Here is a 17,764-nt window from a genome sequence, read left to right on the forward strand (position 1 = left end):
TATCAATTAGTAACAGGAAAACATGAAAGTACAAACTTACTGGTAAAGGTAAATATATACTAAAATTCAAAATAATGTTGTAAAGGGGGTGGATTAATCATTTACAAAGCTAGTATGAAGGTTAAAGACAAAAGTAGCAAAAACAACAATTACAGTAATTTGTTAATAAATACATAAGACCAGGGGGAGGAGGAGCAAGATGGCGGAGGAGTAGGAGACCTAAATTTCGTCTGGTCCCAGGAATTCAGCTAGATAGGGATCAAACCATTCTGAACATCTACAAACTCAACAGGAGATCGAAGAAAAGAATATCAGCAACTCTCTGAACAGAAAAGCAACCACTTTCTGGAAGGTAGGACATGTGGAGAAGTGAATCCCAGGCGGTATTCGGGAAGACAGACGGCAGGGGAGGGGGCCTCCGTCAGCCGCTACCGGCAAGTGATAGAGCAGCAGAGCACAAAATCGGACTTTTAGAAGTCGGCTCCGCTGAGGGACGTCGCTCCAGTAGCTAAGTGGGGAGTGGAACCCTCACTGGGACAGTGTGGTCTCAGGACCCTAGGGGTCACAGAAAGACCAGGGGTGCCTGAGTGCAGCAGAGCTCCCAGGTATCAGAGCAGGGAAGCTGGCTGCAGAGACGGAGCCGAGGAGTGGGCTCTCAGCTCGGGGTTGCCATAAACCATGATCCATGGCACATTTGGGCCACTGCTCCTCCAGGAGGGACCCAAAAAACGGCATATCCAGGTAGACTCCCCTTTCTCCCCGGGGGGTAAGTGGCGCAGGAGCGCACCACAGGAGCGCACCGCAGGAATCGGCTGGGTTTGGAGACTCCAAACGGGGTAGTGAGCAAGAGATAGAAACGCTTGGTCACAGGCCGGGTGAGCACGGAGTGCACCCAGAGACCAGGGGGACGGGAGTGATTGACTGCTTTTCGCTGGGGGCTCACTGAGGAGTGGGGCCCCGAGCTCTCAGCTCCTCCGGGGTGGAGACTGGGAGGCCGCCATTTTCACTCTCATCCTCCAAAGCTGTACCGAAAGCTTGCAGGGAACAAAAGCTCCGGAGAGCAAACCCGAGCAGATAACTTAGCCTGGACTGGGCAAGGGCGGGGCAATTCTGCCTCCAGCAAAGACATCTGAGACCACAGCAACAGGCCCCTCCCCCAAAAGATCAGCAAGAACAGCCAGCCAAGACCAAGTTTACTGATCAATGAGAACAGCAGAACTCTAGCACTAGGGGGAATACTGCACATAGAATTCATGGCTTTTTTCCCATGATTCTTTAGTCTTTCAAAGTTAATTTTTTTTTAACTTTCTTTTCCTTTTTTTTTTGTTGTTGAATTTTTCCTTTTCCCTTTTTCAACCAACATCTTATCAATCCCTTTTTTAAAAAACCTTTTTTATTTTTCATTTTTACAGTCATATTCTATCCCTTCATAGTAGTTAACCTTATTTTTGGTATATATATATATAAGTTGCTCTCTCTTTAAAATTTTGGGATACAGTTTCTTCTAACAGACCAAAATATACCCTAAATCTCTAGTGTATGGCTTTGTTCTAGTCTCCTACCTGATCACATTCTCTCCCTTTTTATTTTTTTTTAAATCCTCTTCTTTCTTTTTTCAACCAACTTTTTTTTTTTTTTTTAAGATTTTATGTATTTATTTGACAGAGAGAGACACAGCGAGAGAGGGAACACAAACAGGGGGAGAGGAAGAGGGAGAAGCAGGCTTCCCGCGGAGCAGGAAGCCCGATGTCGGGCTCGATCCCAGAACCCTCGGACCATGACCTGAGCTGAAGGCAGATGCTTAACGATGAAGCCACCCAGGCGCCCCTCAACCAACTACTTATCAATTCCTTTTATAAAATCTTTTATAATTTTCATCTTTACAGTCATATTCCATCCCTTCATCGTATTAACCCTTATTTTTGTACATAGATAAGTTTTTCTTTCTTTAAAATTTTGGGAGGCACTTCCTTCTAACAGAACAAAATATGCCCAAAATCTAGTGTGTGGCACTAATCTATGCACCAGCCTGATCATATTTGATCATATTCTGGTTTTTTTGTTTGTTTGTTTTATCTTTTTCTTTTTTTTCTTTTTTCTTTCTTTCTCTTTCTTTTCCTCTGGTTTCAGGTCTCTTCTGATTTGTTTACTGTATATTTTTGGGGGGTCGTTGTTACCCTGTTAGCATTTTGTTCTCTCATTCATCTATTGTCCTTTGGACAAAATGACAAGACGGAAAAAATCACATCAAAGAAAAGAACTAGAGGCAGTACCGACTGCCAGGGACCTAATCAATACAGACATTAGTAAGATGTCGGAACTAGAGTTCAGAATGATGATTTTAAAGATATTTGCTGGGACTGAAAAAAGCATGGAAGATATTAGAGAAACCCTTTCTGGCTAACCAAGTCGAAATCAAAAAGGCTATCAGTAGAACAGATCAACGACAGTAGGAGCTGGTTCTTTGAAAGAATTAACAAGATTGATAAACCCCTGGCCAGACTTATCAAAAAGAAAAGAGAAATGACCCAAATAAATAAGATCATGAATGAAAGAGGAGAGATCACAACCAACACCAAAGAAATACAAACAATTCTAAGAACATATTATGAGCAACTCTATGCCAGCAAATTAGATAATCTGGAAGAAATGGATGCATTCCTAGAGATGTATCAACTACCAAAACTGAACCAGGAAGAAATAGAAAACCTGAACAGACCTATCACCACTAAGGAAATTGAAGCAGTCATCAAAAATCTCCCAAAAAACAAAAGCCCAGGGCCAGATGGCTTCCCAGGGGAATTCTACCAAGCATTTAAAGAAGAATTAATACCTATTCTTCTGAAACTGTTCCAAAAAATAGAAATGGAAGGAAAACTTCCAAACTCGTTTTATGAGGCCAGCATTACCTTGATCCCAAAACCAGACAAAGACCCAATCAAAAAGGAGAATTACAGACCAATATCCTTGATGAACATGGATGCAAAAATTCTCACCAAAATACTAGCCAATAGGATCCAACAGTACATTAAAAGGATTATTCACCACGACCAAGTGGGATTTATCCCTGGGCTGCAAGGTTGGTTCACATCTGCAAATAATCAATGTGATACAATACATTCATAAAAGAAAGAACAAGAACCATATGATCCTCTCAAGAGATGCAGAAAAAGCATTTGACAAAGTACAGCATCCTTTCTTAATCAAAACTCTTCAGAGTGTAGACATAGAGGGTACATACCTCAATATCATAAAAGCCATCTATGAAAAACCCACAGCCAATATCATCCTCAATGGGGAAAACCTGAGAGCTTTCCCCCTAAGGTCAGGAACATGGCAGAGATGTCCACTATCACCACTGCTATTCAAGATAGTACTAGAAGTCCTAGCCACAGCAATCAGACAACAAAAAGAAATAAAAGGCATCCAAATCAACAAAGAAGAAGTCAAACTCTCACTCTTTGCAGATTATATGATACTTTAATCCAGATGAACACAGATTCAAAAACAGGTATATACAGAGCATTTCATTCAAAAACAATAGCATACACATTCCTCTCAACACATATTGAATGTTTTCCATGATAGATTGTATTTTAAGCCAAAAAACAAGTCTTAATAAATTTAAGAAGACTGAAATCATATAAAACAAGTCTTAATAAATTTAAGAAGACTGAAATCATAATGTTATGAAAATAAAAATTACAAGAAGGAAACTGGAAAATTGATAAATATATGGAAATTAAACAACATGCTCCTAAACAATCAATGGCTGAAAAAAATAATCAAAAAGTATTTTTCAGTATCTTGACACAAATAAAAATGGAAATACAAAATACCTAAACTCTGGCATACAGCAAAAACAGTTCTAAATGGGAAGTTTGTGTTGATAAGCACCTATATTAAGAAACAAGAAATATCTCAAACAACCTAACTTAATACCTCAAGAAACTAATAAACTGAACCTACAGTTAGTAGAAGAATGTAAATAACAAAGATCAGAGTGGAAATAAATGAAACAGAAACTAAAAAGACACAGGAAAAAATTAATGAAACTAAGAGCTGGTTGTTTGAAAATATAAAAAAAATTGACAAACTGTTAGCTATCAAAAGGGAAAAAAGAGGACTCAAAATCAGAAATGAAAGAGATGTTATAACTGATAAAAGAAAAACAGATCATAAGAGACTACTAAGAACAATAAACCAATAAACTGAATGACCTAGAAGAAATTAGTAAAATTCCGAGAACATACAATCTACCAAGATTGATTCAGTACAAAATTGAAAATATGAATACACCAGTTACTGGTAAAGAAAAACTTCCCAACAAGCAAAAGTCCAGAACCAATGGCTTCACTGGTGCATTCTATCAAACCACCAAACATTTAAAAAAGAATTACTATCAATCCTTATCAAACACTTCTAGAAAACAGAGGAGAAAGGAACACTTCCAAACCCATTTTATGAAGCCAGCATCACCCTGATAAGAAAACCAGAAAAGGACACTACAAGAAAATAAATTATAGGACAATATCCTTAATGAACACAGATTCAAAAATCCTTGAAAATATTAGCAAACTGTATTTAACAATACATTAAAAGGATTATATACCATGATCAAGTGGGATTTATTCTAGGATTGTAAAGATGGTTCAACTCTGAAGGATAAAAATCATATGATCATCTCAAAAAGGCAGAAAAGCCATTTGACAAAATTCAACATCCATTCATGATTAAAACTTGCAACAAAAGAGATAGAGGGAACATACCTTGACAGAATAAAAACCATATATGTTCAGCCTATAGCTAACATCATACTCAAGAGTAAAATGCTGAAAGTTTTTCCTTTAAGATCAGAAACAACACAAGGATGTCTACTCTCACCACTTTTATTCAACATAATACTGGAAGTCCTAGTTAGAGCAATCAGGCAAGAAAAAAAAAAAAAAGGCATCCAAAACAGAAAGGAACAATTAAAATTACCTTCATTTGCAGATAACATAATACTATATATAGAACATCCTGAACAGTCCACCAAAAAACTGTTAGAAATAATAAATAAATTCAGTAAAGTTTCAGGTTACATAGTCAATACACAAAATCAGTTGCACTTCTATACACTAATAATGAACTATCAGAGAAATTAAGGAGGTAATCCCATTTACAACTGCATCAAAAAGGATAAAATACCTAGGAATAAATTTAACCAAAGAGGTAAAAGATCTGTACACAGAAAACTGTAAGACACTGATGAAAGAAATTGAAGACACAAATAAATGGAAAGATAATCTGTGCTCATGAATTGGAAGGATTTATCTTGTTAAAATGTCCATACTAACCAAAGCAGATCCAATACAATCCCTATCAAAATTCCAATGATACTTTTCACAGTAGAACAAATAATCCTAAAGTTTGTATGACCATAAAAAACCCTGGATAGCCAAGGCAATCTTGAGAAAGAACAACAAAGCAGGAAGCATCACCCTTCCTAATTTCAAACAACATTAGAAAGCTACAGTAATCGAGGAGTGCCTGGGTGGCTCAGTCATTAAGTATCTGCCTTCGGCTCAGGTCACGATCCCAGAGTCCTGGGATCGAGCCCCACATCAGGCTCCCTGCTCTGCTGTAATCCTGCTTCTCCCTCTCCCACTCCCTCTGCTTGTGTTCCCTCTCTCACTGTGTCTCTCTCTGTCAAATAAATAAATAAAATCTTTAAAAAAAAAAAAAAAGAAAGCTACAGTAATCTGGGGCACCTGGGTGGCTCAGTCATTTAAGAGTCTGCCTTCAGTTCAGGTCATGATCCAAGGGTCCTGGGATTATTGGGCCTAGCATTGTATTTGGCTCCCTGCTGAGCAGGGAGTCTGCTTCTCCCTCTGCCTCTCCCCACTGCTTGTGCTCGCGCTCTCTCTCTCTAATAAATAAATATTTTTTTTAAAAAAGCTACAATAATCAAAACAGTATGGTACTGGCATAAAAACAGGCACTGACCAATGGAACATGATAGAAAGCTGAGAAGAAAATACACATACATAATGGCCAATTAATTTACAACAAAGGAGCCAAAAATGCACAATAGGGGAAAGACAGTCTCTTCAATAAATGGCACTAGGAAAACTGGACATCTACATGCAAAAGAATGAAAGTGGACCCCTATCTTAAACCATATACAAAAATTAACTTAAAATGGAATAAAGACTTGAACATAAGACCCGAAACCATAAAGCTGCTAGAAGAAACATAGGGGGTAAATGTCCTTGACATTGATCTTAACAATGATTTTTTTGGATTTGACACCAAAAACAAATGCAATCAAAGCAAAACTAAACAAGTGAGACTACATCAAACTAAAACACCTCTACACAGCAAAGGAAACAATCAAAATGAAAAGTCAACCTACAGAATGGGAGTAAGTATTTGTAAACCATTTATCTGATAAGGGGTTAATATCCAAAATATGTAAAGAACTCATACAACTCAAAGCAAAATACCAACAATCTAATTAAACAATGGGCAGAGGAACTGAACAGACTTTTACCCAAAGAAGACATACAGATGGCCAACAGGTACACAGAAAGGTGCTCAATATCATGAATCATCAAGAAAGTGCAAATCAAAACCCCAATGAGACAGCACCTCACATTTGTTAATATGGCTAATACCATAAAGACAAGAAATAACAAGTACTGGCAAGGATGTGGAGAAAGGGAAACCCCTGTCTACTGCTAGTGGGAATGTAAACTGGTCAGCCATTATGGAAAACAGTGTAGCGTATCCTCAAAAATTAAAAACAGAACTACCATATATGATCCAGCAACTCCACTCCTGGTAATTTTTCCAAAGGAAATGAAGAGAGTAACTCGAAGTGATTATCCTCACGCCCTTGTTCATTGCTATTATTTACAATACCTAAGACATGGAAATGAACCAAGTGTCCACAGATGGAAAAATGTATAAAGAAGATGTGGTATACATATGCAATAGAATATTATTCAGCTATATTAAAGAAGGAAATCCTGCCATTTGCAACAACATGAATGGACCTTGAGGGCGTTAATGCTAAGTGAAATAAGTTAGACAAAGAAAAACAAATACCATATAATCTCACTTACATGTGCAATCTAAAAAAAAATTAAAATTAAATACAAACTCATAGATTCAGAGAACAGATTGGTGTTTTCCAGAGGTGGGGTATAGGCAAAAGGGATGAAGGCATCAAAAAATACAAACTTTCAGTTATAAAATAAGTAAGTCCTGGGGATGTAATGTATAGCATGGTGACTATAATTAGTAAAACTGTATTATATATTTGAAACTTGCTGAGAGAGTAGATCTTAAAAGTTCTCATCACAAGAAAAAACAGATTTTTAACTGTGGTATGGTAATGGATGTTAACTAGACCTATTCTGATGATTATTTCACAGTTTATACATTTATCAATCATTATGTTGTAGTACACAAGAAAGTAATAAATTGTTATATGTAATTAAATCTTAATAAAAATAATTATACTCCTCCAAGACCTTTTTCTTTCATATTCCCTTCCACAACCAACAAAAGGATCTTGGACCACCACTACTCTTTCCATTCCCTACTATCTGCCATCCAAGATGGAATTTTGTTTTTTTCTGTGTGCTTCTGCTTCTTCATTAATTCTGCCTCAGTAGCAACTACCTGTTCTGATTTTATGCAGCCAGTGGGCAGGCACAACTCTGCCTTTCCTCTGCTCCTACCTCTTCGTCCTTTCCTCTTTTGACTCCTGCCTTGGTTGCTCTTGCAGAATTTAAGATTTTAACCAGGGTTTTCACTATACCTTTAGCCCTGCCCATACATCACAAATTAAAACTCCATGCTGATCTACCCAAAGAACTCCTCATAGCACCGGATTCCCTTCAGGCTCCACCAATGGGCTTATTTTCTTTTCTGACTTGCTCTAGCCATATTCAAGCTGCCATAAATGTAGTCAAACAGGGTTTTTTTTTTAAGTATTCTAAACTGCTGACAATTCCTTCAAGAGAATATATCTATATTATTCTTTTTGGGAAAATAGAAGTTCCAGGAGTCATAGGACAGCATCTGATATTACTGACCATATTCCTCCTCCTTGAAAATCTATTTTTCTTTTCTACCATTCTTTTAGTAGAATTCCTCAAACCTGTCTAACAATTCATTCTGTCTCTTCTTCTGGCTTCTCTTCTACTACGCGTCCTCCAACTTTAAATGTTGTGGCTTCTCAGGACTCTTTGTTCTTGTTCTAAAATTTTCTCTTGGAAATCACGTATGTATACATAAATGTATTGAATTACAACCTATTCACTGAATACAAAAAGCCTCTTCTGACTGCAAGCTCTGTATATATAAATGGCTACGACACATCTTCATATATATCACAGATTTTTGAGAAAACTTCAATCAACCTCAACAGGTCAACACTTAACTGATATTCTCTTAGAAATCTCTCCCTCTGAATTAGAGTAATGTATTAAATGATGTATTAAATGATGTATTAAAAATACATCACAAAATATATAATGCTTAAACACAATTATTTCTTCCTCATGTAATAATCTAAAATAAGTTTTCCTAGTCAGTAGGTAATTTTCTTCTATCTAGTGATTTAGAGACTCAGTCCCTCCCACCTTGTGGCTGCAAACATTCCTTATGGCTTCACTACCACCTAGCCCTCACAAGAAGGATAACACAGAGAAGGAATCTCCACTTTTTGTAGTGCATGAAAATAATGCACATCACTTCTGATAACATTCTATTATTGAGCCACATGGCCAAATTTAGATGAATGGAAGATTGGGGAAAGTGTTCCTTGGCAGGGTAGCCCTTTCATATTAACAGCTCTATTCTATAAAAGAGGGTACACATAAAATTTGGTGGAGAGTTAACCTTTTCTGCAACCTTCTCTCATGTTTTCAATCTTGGTGAATGGCATCATCCCATCAACTACCCATTTACCCAAATCATAAATACAGGTCTTTAATTTTTTCCTTCTCACTTAACTAATCATCAAGTTCTCTCAAATCTAGATCTTCTAAATCTCTGTGATAGCTCTTCCCTGTTTCCATCCTCACTGCCACTCCTCAACTTTTTAATACCCAGATGTTATCATATTCCTCTGCTAAAATTTTTTTAGTGGCTCTCTGTTTGGTGGTAGGAAATTAACCTGTTATATATGATACAAGGTCTTTCATGACCTGGTCCTTTATAACATCCAGAATTATTTCTTGCTATCCCTCCACCCCTTATAATTTATACTGCAGTAGTAGCAATAACAATAAGTAGAATGAAACAAATTACTTACAGTTTCTAAAACAAGCTTTATTCCTTCACCTCTTAGTTTCTATCTATATTGCTCCTTCTTCATAGGATGAAGGAAGTTTGTCCATTTGGTAAACTTACTGACCCCCAGATCAAAAGTTTTCTCCTCTATCACATCGTCCTCTGACTGCCCATGAAACTTAGAACTGCCTTTTTTATTATTTATTATTGAAGTATAACTGACATAAAGGATATTAGCCTCGGGTACATAGCATACTCATTTGACAATTCTATACATTACTCAATGCTCACTATAACTATAGTTACCATCTGTCATCATACATTATTACAATATTATTGACTATATTTCCTATGCTATACTTTTCATTTCCATGACTTATTTTATTTTATATCTTATTTATTTTATAATCCTCTTCACCCATTTTGCCTAACCCCACCAACCTCCCCTCTGGCAACCATCGGTTTGTTCTCTGTATTTAAAAGTCTTGTTTTTTTTGTTTGTTCATTTTATTTTTTATATTCCACATAGAAGTGAAATCATATGGTATTTGTCTTTCTCTGATTTATTTCACTTAGCGTAATACTCTCTAGGTCCATCCATGTTGTCACAAATGGCAAGATCACATTCTTTTTTTATGGCTGAGTAACATTCTACTGTGTGTGTGTATATGTGTGTACTCACACACATATATATACATACCACAATTTCTTATTCATTCATCTATTGATGGACACTTGGGTTGCTTCCATATCTTGGCCACTGTATGTAATGTTGCAATAAACATTGGGATGCATACATCTTTTCAAATTAGTATTTCTGTTTTTAAAACTTTTTGTTTTTAGATTTTATTTATTTGATAGAGTGAGCAAAGAATGAGCACGAGCAAGGGGCACAGGCAGAGGGAGAAGCAGGTTCCCCACTGAGCAGGGACTCAGATGTGGGGCTCGATCCCAGGACACTGGGATCATAACCTGAGCCAAAGGCAGCCACTTAAATGACTGAGCCACCCAGGCACCCCATATTTCTGTTTTCTTTGGGTAAATACCCAGTAATGGAATTACTGGATCGTACAGTATTTCTATTTTTACTTTTTTAAGGAACTTCAATACTGATTTCCATAGTGGTTGCACCAATTTTTTTTCATACCAACATGTTGGTGCCTGACCTTTTCAGAAGCATACCAAAAAGGAGTCATTTAGGGGTCCCTGTCTTAAATTATAAACAGCAGCCTTTTCAAATTTGGCTATTTTGCTCACAGCCCACGATAGAATGTGTAAGTAAACCAAACAGCTAAATGACTGACTATTTGGATGAATTTGATATGTATTTTATGAAACTGCATTCTCTACAAAGCAGTAAAAAGTCCATCTTAGGTACCAGAAGGACCCAAGGATTGTGTAAATCAAAGAATATGAGTTTGTAATTCAAATTTATCCTTGAAAAGCTAAAACTGAAGGGCAGGAACTCTCATAGGCAACTTTTAAATTTCTGCAGTTGAGGCTTTAGGGCAGGAAACCAGAAGTTTTGCACATATTGCTCATGAAAAAAATATTTTTAGGGAGTGCATTTTCAATATAAAAAATTAAAATTAATTCTCCACATCCTCACCAACACTTGTAACTTCTTGTCTTTTGGATACTGGCCATTCTGACTGGCATAAAGTAATACCTCATTGTGGTTCTGATTTGCATTTCCCTGATGATTAGTGATGTTGAGTATTTTTTCATGTGTTTTTTGGCCATCTGTTTGTCTTCTTTGGAAAAACGTCTATTCAGGTCCCCTGCTCATTTTTTAATCAGATTGTTTGCTTGCTTGGTGTTGAGTTGTATCAGTTCTTTATATATTTTGGACACTAATTCCTTATTGGACATATGTAATTTGTAAATATTTTCTCCCACTAAGTAGGTTGCCTTTTTATTTTGTTGGTGGTTTCCTTTGCTGTGCAAAAGCCTTTTATTTGGGTGTATTTTAGTTCATTTTCACTTTTGTTTCCCTTGCCTGAGGAAACATAGCCATAAATATGTTGCTAAGGCTGAGAAGAACAAAACTGAAGGTATCACAATCCCAGATTTCAAGATATACTACAAAGCTACAGTAATCAAAACAGTATGGTACTGGCACAAAAACAGACACATAGATCAATGGAACAGGATAGAGAGACCAGAAATAAACCCACATCTATATGGTCAATTAATCTACAATAAAGGAGATAAGAATATAGAATGTGGAAGAGTCTTTCCAATAAATGATATTGGGAAAACTGGACACCTACATGCCAAAGAATAAAAACAGACCATTTTTCCTACACCATATATAAAAATGAACTCAAAATGGATTAAAGACCCAAATCTAAGAACTGAAACCATAAAACTCCTAAAAGAAAACTTAGAAGTGTCTTTTACTGAGTTCCAACTGCCTTTTGTAAAAACCCCAATTGGAGCAATTGTATCTAAATGCACTAGGTTTTTTGTTTGTTTCAGTCTAGCTACTAGGCTATAGCTTCCTAAAGATAGGTTCCATGTCCTTTCATCGCTGTACCTTTCATCATATTGTGCATAATAGAATGTAAGCATCAGAAGAACAAAAACTTATTTCACCACTGTAGGCACAGTGTCTAGCATATAAAAGACACAATAAAGTCTATTAAATGAATTTATAATATGCATTCAATGCATATTTATTGAAGATAAAAAGAGAAAACAGTGTAGTAGAAAATATAGTGTCAAATAAGAGTCTGAAGGGCTCAGTTGGTTGAGCATCAGCCTCTTGATTTCGGCTCAGGGTCTCGGGATCAAGCCCCACATCAGGCTTCCTGCTCAGTGGGGAGTCTGCTTGTCCCTCTACCTCTACCCTTCCCCCTGCTCTTTCTCTCTAAAATAAATTTAAAAATAATAAAATTTTTTAAAATAGTAAAGAGTCTGGGGCGCCTGGGTGGCTCAGTTGGTTAAGCGACTGCCTTCGGCTCAGGTCATGATCCTGGAGTCCCTGGATCAAGTCCCGCATCGGGCTCCCTGCTCGGCAGCGAGCTTGCTTCTTCCTCTGACCCTCCCCTCTCTCATGTGCTCGCGCTCTCTCTCTCTCTCTCATTCTGTCTCAAATAAATAAATAAAATCTTTAAAAAAAAAAAAATAGTAAAGAGTCTGAATCCTGGTTTGAGCATGTTACTTTGAACAAGTTATTTAATCTCTCTGAACTTGAGTCTCTTTTGCACTGCAGACCTTACAGAATCAGGCTCTTATAGATTAGAAATGAAGTACATAAAGCTCCTAGCACAAAGCCTGCACTATTTTAACAATCACATGCCCTTATTATGAGCAGCAGTTACAACTTACAAAACCAATGTTTATAGCTCTTTCAGTATTCTTAAACATATAACTATGTTGACCATAGCACATTGAAACCTAACTGTTTTCATCTTGGAAGAAATTTTATAGGACTTATAGAAAGAATTTTTAAAATATCTAGATTGGTTTGTCTTAAAGCATATTACAAGTTCTGAAAGGTGTTAATTTTATTTCTAAACCCAAGCTATAATTTCCCCAGAATAAAAAAAATATAACAAAGAAAAAGTATTAATCTCAGAAGAAATTTTTTTGATAAAAGCTAACTTTAAACCAAAGTAAACTGCCAGTACTAATATATGACATAATAACAACTGACTTAATTGGAAAGATAATGGAAGATGTACTTTACCTCACCAAATCCAAACTCCCACGATTGCTTAGAATGCAATTCTTCCAAAGAGATATTACCCCTAAGGATCATAAATAAGATGCTTTTAAAGTGTGCTTTATTTCCTGCTGAAAATTAGTATTCTAAATTATGGTTTCCAAAGTTGGCTTCAGATCAGAATTATAAGGGAAGATTTTTGAAAAACAAAGATTCATAAGCTCCAACCTAAAGAGCTTATTTATTACGTGTGGATCAAACTTGGTATTTTTAATTTTAAAAAGTCACCCCCCTCAAGTGATGTGAACCTGCAGCCAGACTTGAGAACCATGTTCTAAATCCCTTTCATAAAGTAAATTTTAAAATTCAAGGCCTACCATGTTGTTTTTCATTCACACCTTTCTGAATATTTGGGAATTTGACAACAAAGCAGCTAATTTATTGATTTTATTAAATAAGTTGTTAATCTGTATTTTAATTAATTTGTTGTGCCAATCCCATAAAAATAGCATCTATATACTCTTTTTATAGATATTTTAAATATTTCCATAAGAAAGTACTTTCAAAATAAAAATATATTCTAGTTCATGATTTTCAGTTACCAAGATCTGACTAAATCACAATTATTACCAAGAAAGTTTGGGCTATTCTGAAACCAGAAATTTTGTTTAATTCCCTATAAAAACAGTCCCATAAAATGTTAATATGCTTATGCCATTACAGTTGAATTCTATCACTCTCTTGCTCTGATTCTATACTAACCAAACAACCTTCCCATGGAGAGCTGAGCCAAAAGTTAGAAAATATGCTTACCATGCAAGTAAGCATTCCTATACATGTGACTCTTCTATTTCTTACTGTAAATTAATAAACTGCATTCTTGTGAGTATGTAAGTTTCTTAAACACAGAAGTCAGTTTTCTCAAACCTAATTAATACTAAGATTCCAGTTATTTTTGCAATAGCAAATATAGGCACCATACTCTCAAATAAGGTGATTTTACCAAGATTCTGACAGCTGAGAAGCCATCCTTGAGGCTGGTCTACCCACCCCCAGAGAGCAATATGCCTACTCACTTTTCATCAATTCCAACATTCAACATGCATTATACTAATAGATCCTGATTTGCATTCCCCAGATTTACCTAAAAACTTACATATGATTCACTGGATATTTCTGGCTTCCATTCTGTGGTGTCTTCTCTTGGTAATCACTTTTAAATTTTCCTTTAAAAATAAAAGTATGCACTGAACTCAAAACCTTAACAGAGACTGTTTTTTAATTTGAAGCTTACAAACCACATAGAATAAAATTACTGATTCAAAAAGTCATGTAATAGAATGTCATTCTGTTTCTAATTTCCTGTTCTTACACACACACACACACACACACACACACACACACACAAATTGAAAACAAAAAATCCCAAAAGATTATGTTTTCCATATAACACTCACCTTTTTTTTCAAAGCTGGCTGCATAACAATCCTTTTCAAAAGATGTACTAAGAGTATTTCTTTCATTACTGTGGTACTCTTTTTGATACCTCTTGTTTGGCTGACACTTTTCTGGATAACTTGTTTTATTAAAAGTAGAATTACTAAGAGTCAACACTGGATCTGTAAAAATTCTTCTAACGCATCTATCAGTTGAATCATTTTTATCAGAACTTGTGATTGCACAAATATCTCCCATACTGTCATAACCACACTTGTCAAAGGTTTTCTTTATCCTCTGTTGATCTATGCTTAATAAATTGATGACATTTTCACTAATAAAAGAGTTACAATTCTCTGATATAAGGCTGGCTTTTGGCTGGTTCACACTTTCAAAAAAATTTGAAAGCTCTCTTCTACTTTCTCCCCAAATATGTTGTACTGACTGTTTTTCAGTAATGAAGTCTGACTGTCTTTGCTCATCCATGCTTCCACATTCTTCACCCATAACCACAACAGGTCTTTCAGTAAGGAAATTCCTATTGCCTGGACTTGAAGATAAATAAAAACATATTTAGCAAGAAAAACATACAGCATTTTCATTTCAAAACAATTAAATTCTTAGAGAACATACTGAGTAACTACTAATATTTACCTAGACTAGGTTTTAATTTTTTTAATTTAAATTGCTTTGGGTAGAATTTTGGGTAGAATATTGCTTTGGGTCGAAATTTATCTAATGTACTCTTCTAGTACCTTAGTGAGTATAAAAATAATCTACACTTAGTTCAGTATTTCAAAATGAAAAATTAGCATGGGTTCAATTTACTGTTATATTAAAACAAAAACCTATAGTCTGTCTTGTCTTCCATAATAAGATCTAGTGAATAACCTAGACAATTACTGTGTGTAGCTGCTGCTTCATTTAACCAGAGAAAGATATTTAAAGACTGTGAAGAGGAAAATTATCCTGTTTTAAAATCAAATAGTCATGAGAATATCATAACAGATTTTTCTCAGCCTAACAACTCTGAAGTTCCCAAGGCAGAAAAATGTGATACAAATGCATATATAATAAAGCCATGATATAAAATAAATTAGATGAAAAGGTTAGACTAGATAAATTTTAAGTCCCTTTTTAACTCTACTTTATGTCTAACTTGTATCAAATGAAAGCTATCATAGGACATAATTAGAAATCAAGATATTTCAAATTTTGTTGTCACTGACTACCAACAAATTTACTTGGGGGTTGGGTTGTTCCAGAGACTGGAGGTACCAAAGAAATTTAGAAAAGAAATATAAGCCGCTAGAATTCTGAAAGATTTTCCAATTTTATTTTTTAAGTTATTTATTAAATACCTAACAAGCAGGTACACTTGTTGTGTTCCAGACACTATGCCATGTGTTGTGGACAGAGAAATAAAAGAATTCAATTTGCCATTAAGGAGAGAGAGATGTTTTACCCATGAATGTTCACAGATCACGATCCAACACTGTTAATCAACACAGGTCTCATTGGTGTTTTGGGCAACATAATGCGATAATATTATACCAAAAGGCATAACCTATAGTATGCAATAATATACAACATTAACACCAGAGAAATTTTTATTACTCTAAAAAAATAAATGTAAAGAAAGATTTATCTATGTATATTAAACAGACATTTAATGTATGCCTATTATGTGGCAGGGAAACAATACAGCTTATATTCTAGTTAAGGAAAATAATAAATAATTAACCATTAATAAGTACAAAGGATAAAAAGAAATACAGAAATAAACAAATAAAAAGGATAATTACACTGCCTTTATAGATGTTACAAGATCATGTGATGGGATAACTTGTGTTAGAAGTCCTGTATCAGATAGTCTGGTCAGAAAAGTCCTTAGTAAGGAAGTGATAAATAAGTGAAAAACACAGAATGGTTAAACATGTGAAGAAAGTAGTAAGCATATTCCAAAGGAATAGAATAATAAGCACAAATGCAAAATTTGCCACACATTTGAGGAACAAAAAGAAACGAACAGGGTTGCCTAGGTGGCTCAGTCAGTTAAGCATCTGCCTCTGGCTCAGGTCACAATCCCAGAGTCCTGGGATGGAGCCCCAAGTTGGGTTCCCTCCTCAGTGGGGAGTCTGCTTCTCCCTCTGCCCCGCCCCCCCAGCTTGTGCTCTCTTTCACTCTCTCTCTCCAATAAAATCTTAAAAAAAAAAAAAAAGAAAGACTGAATAGAATCAGTGAAGGAAAACCTATGAAAACCTATGACCTAAGTCTTAAAAGGCCCACAGAACTTAATATTTTTAATTCAAGCATAATTAATATACAGTGTTATATTAATTTCAGGTATACAACATAATGACTCAATAATTCTATGCATTATTCAGTGCTCATCATGATATGTGTACTCTTAATCCCCTTCACCTATTTCACTCACCCCCACCCACCCACCTCCCCTCTGGTAACCACCAGTTTGTTCTCTAAATAAAGCATCTGGTCTTTTGTCTCTTTCTTCTTTGTTCATTTGTTTTTAAATTCCACAAGAGTGAAATCATATGGTATTTGCCTTTCTCTGACTAACTTGTTTCACTAAGCATTATACTATCTAGATCCACTCATGTTGTTGCAAATGGCAAGATATCATTCTTTTTTATGGCTGAGTAATATTCCAGTCTGTGTGTGTGTGTGTGTGTGTGTATCTTCTTTACCCACTATGGATGGACACTTGAGTTGGTTCCATAATTTAGCCCTTGTAAATAATGCGGCAATAAACAAAGGGGTGCATACATCTTTTTGAATTAGTGTTTTAATTTTCTTTGGATACGTGGTAGTGGAATTACTCGGTCATATGAATAGAGCTTTATTTTTTTAAAAGAACAATAAGAAGTACTGAAAGGTTCTAAATACAAAAGTAAAACTGACTTGCTTTTTGCCTTGAAAAATATCAGTTTGATTGCTAGGTGAATAAGTTTCAAAACTTCCAACTGGCCAATACAAAGCAAGAGGAACTAGACTTACCCTCCTGACTGACACAATTAAAAAACTGGACAAAATATATGAGATAAAAGTTTTCATACATGGACCATCAGGTAGAACAGGATAATGATTTTTTTTTTTTAAAGATTTTATTTATTTTTTGACAGAGAGAGACAGCAAGAGAGGGAACACAAGCAGGGGGAGTGGGGGAGGGAGACACAGGCTCCCCGCGGAGCAGGGAGCCTGATGCTGAGCTCGATCCCAGGACCCTGGGATCATGACCTGAGCTGAAGGCAGACGCTTAATGACTGAGCTACCCAGGTGCCCCCAGGATAATGATTCTTGAGAAAGAAAGCAAATGAGGTGAACCCCATGACTGCTCCTAGCCTACTG

At 35.8% G+C, this 17,764-nt stretch overlaps 1 protein-coding gene across 1 annotated transcript in view; it reads right to left on the reverse strand.

Moving 5' to 3' along the window:
* C5H12orf40 (chromosome 5 C12orf40 homolog) overlaps positions 1-17,764 on the reverse strand; it is a 68,973-nt gene that overhangs the window by 20,846 nt on the left and 30,363 nt on the right. Inside the window, exons 8-10 of the mRNA XM_021690396.1 lie at positions 14,416-14,945; positions 14,115-14,184; positions 12,983-13,043 (exon numbers count right to left, since the gene is read on the reverse strand). Coding sequence (XP_021546071.1) covers positions 12,983-13,043; positions 14,115-14,184; positions 14,416-14,945 — 661 coding nt within the window. The remainder of the gene's footprint in view (positions 1-12,982; positions 13,044-14,114; positions 14,185-14,415; positions 14,946-17,764) is intronic.

This window comes from Neomonachus schauinslandi, chromosome 5, assembly GCF_002201575.2.
Source record: "Neomonachus schauinslandi chromosome 5, ASM220157v2, whole genome shotgun sequence".
In the NCBI taxonomy this organism is placed as follows: Eukaryota; Metazoa; Chordata; class Mammalia; order Carnivora; family Phocidae; genus Neomonachus; species Neomonachus schauinslandi.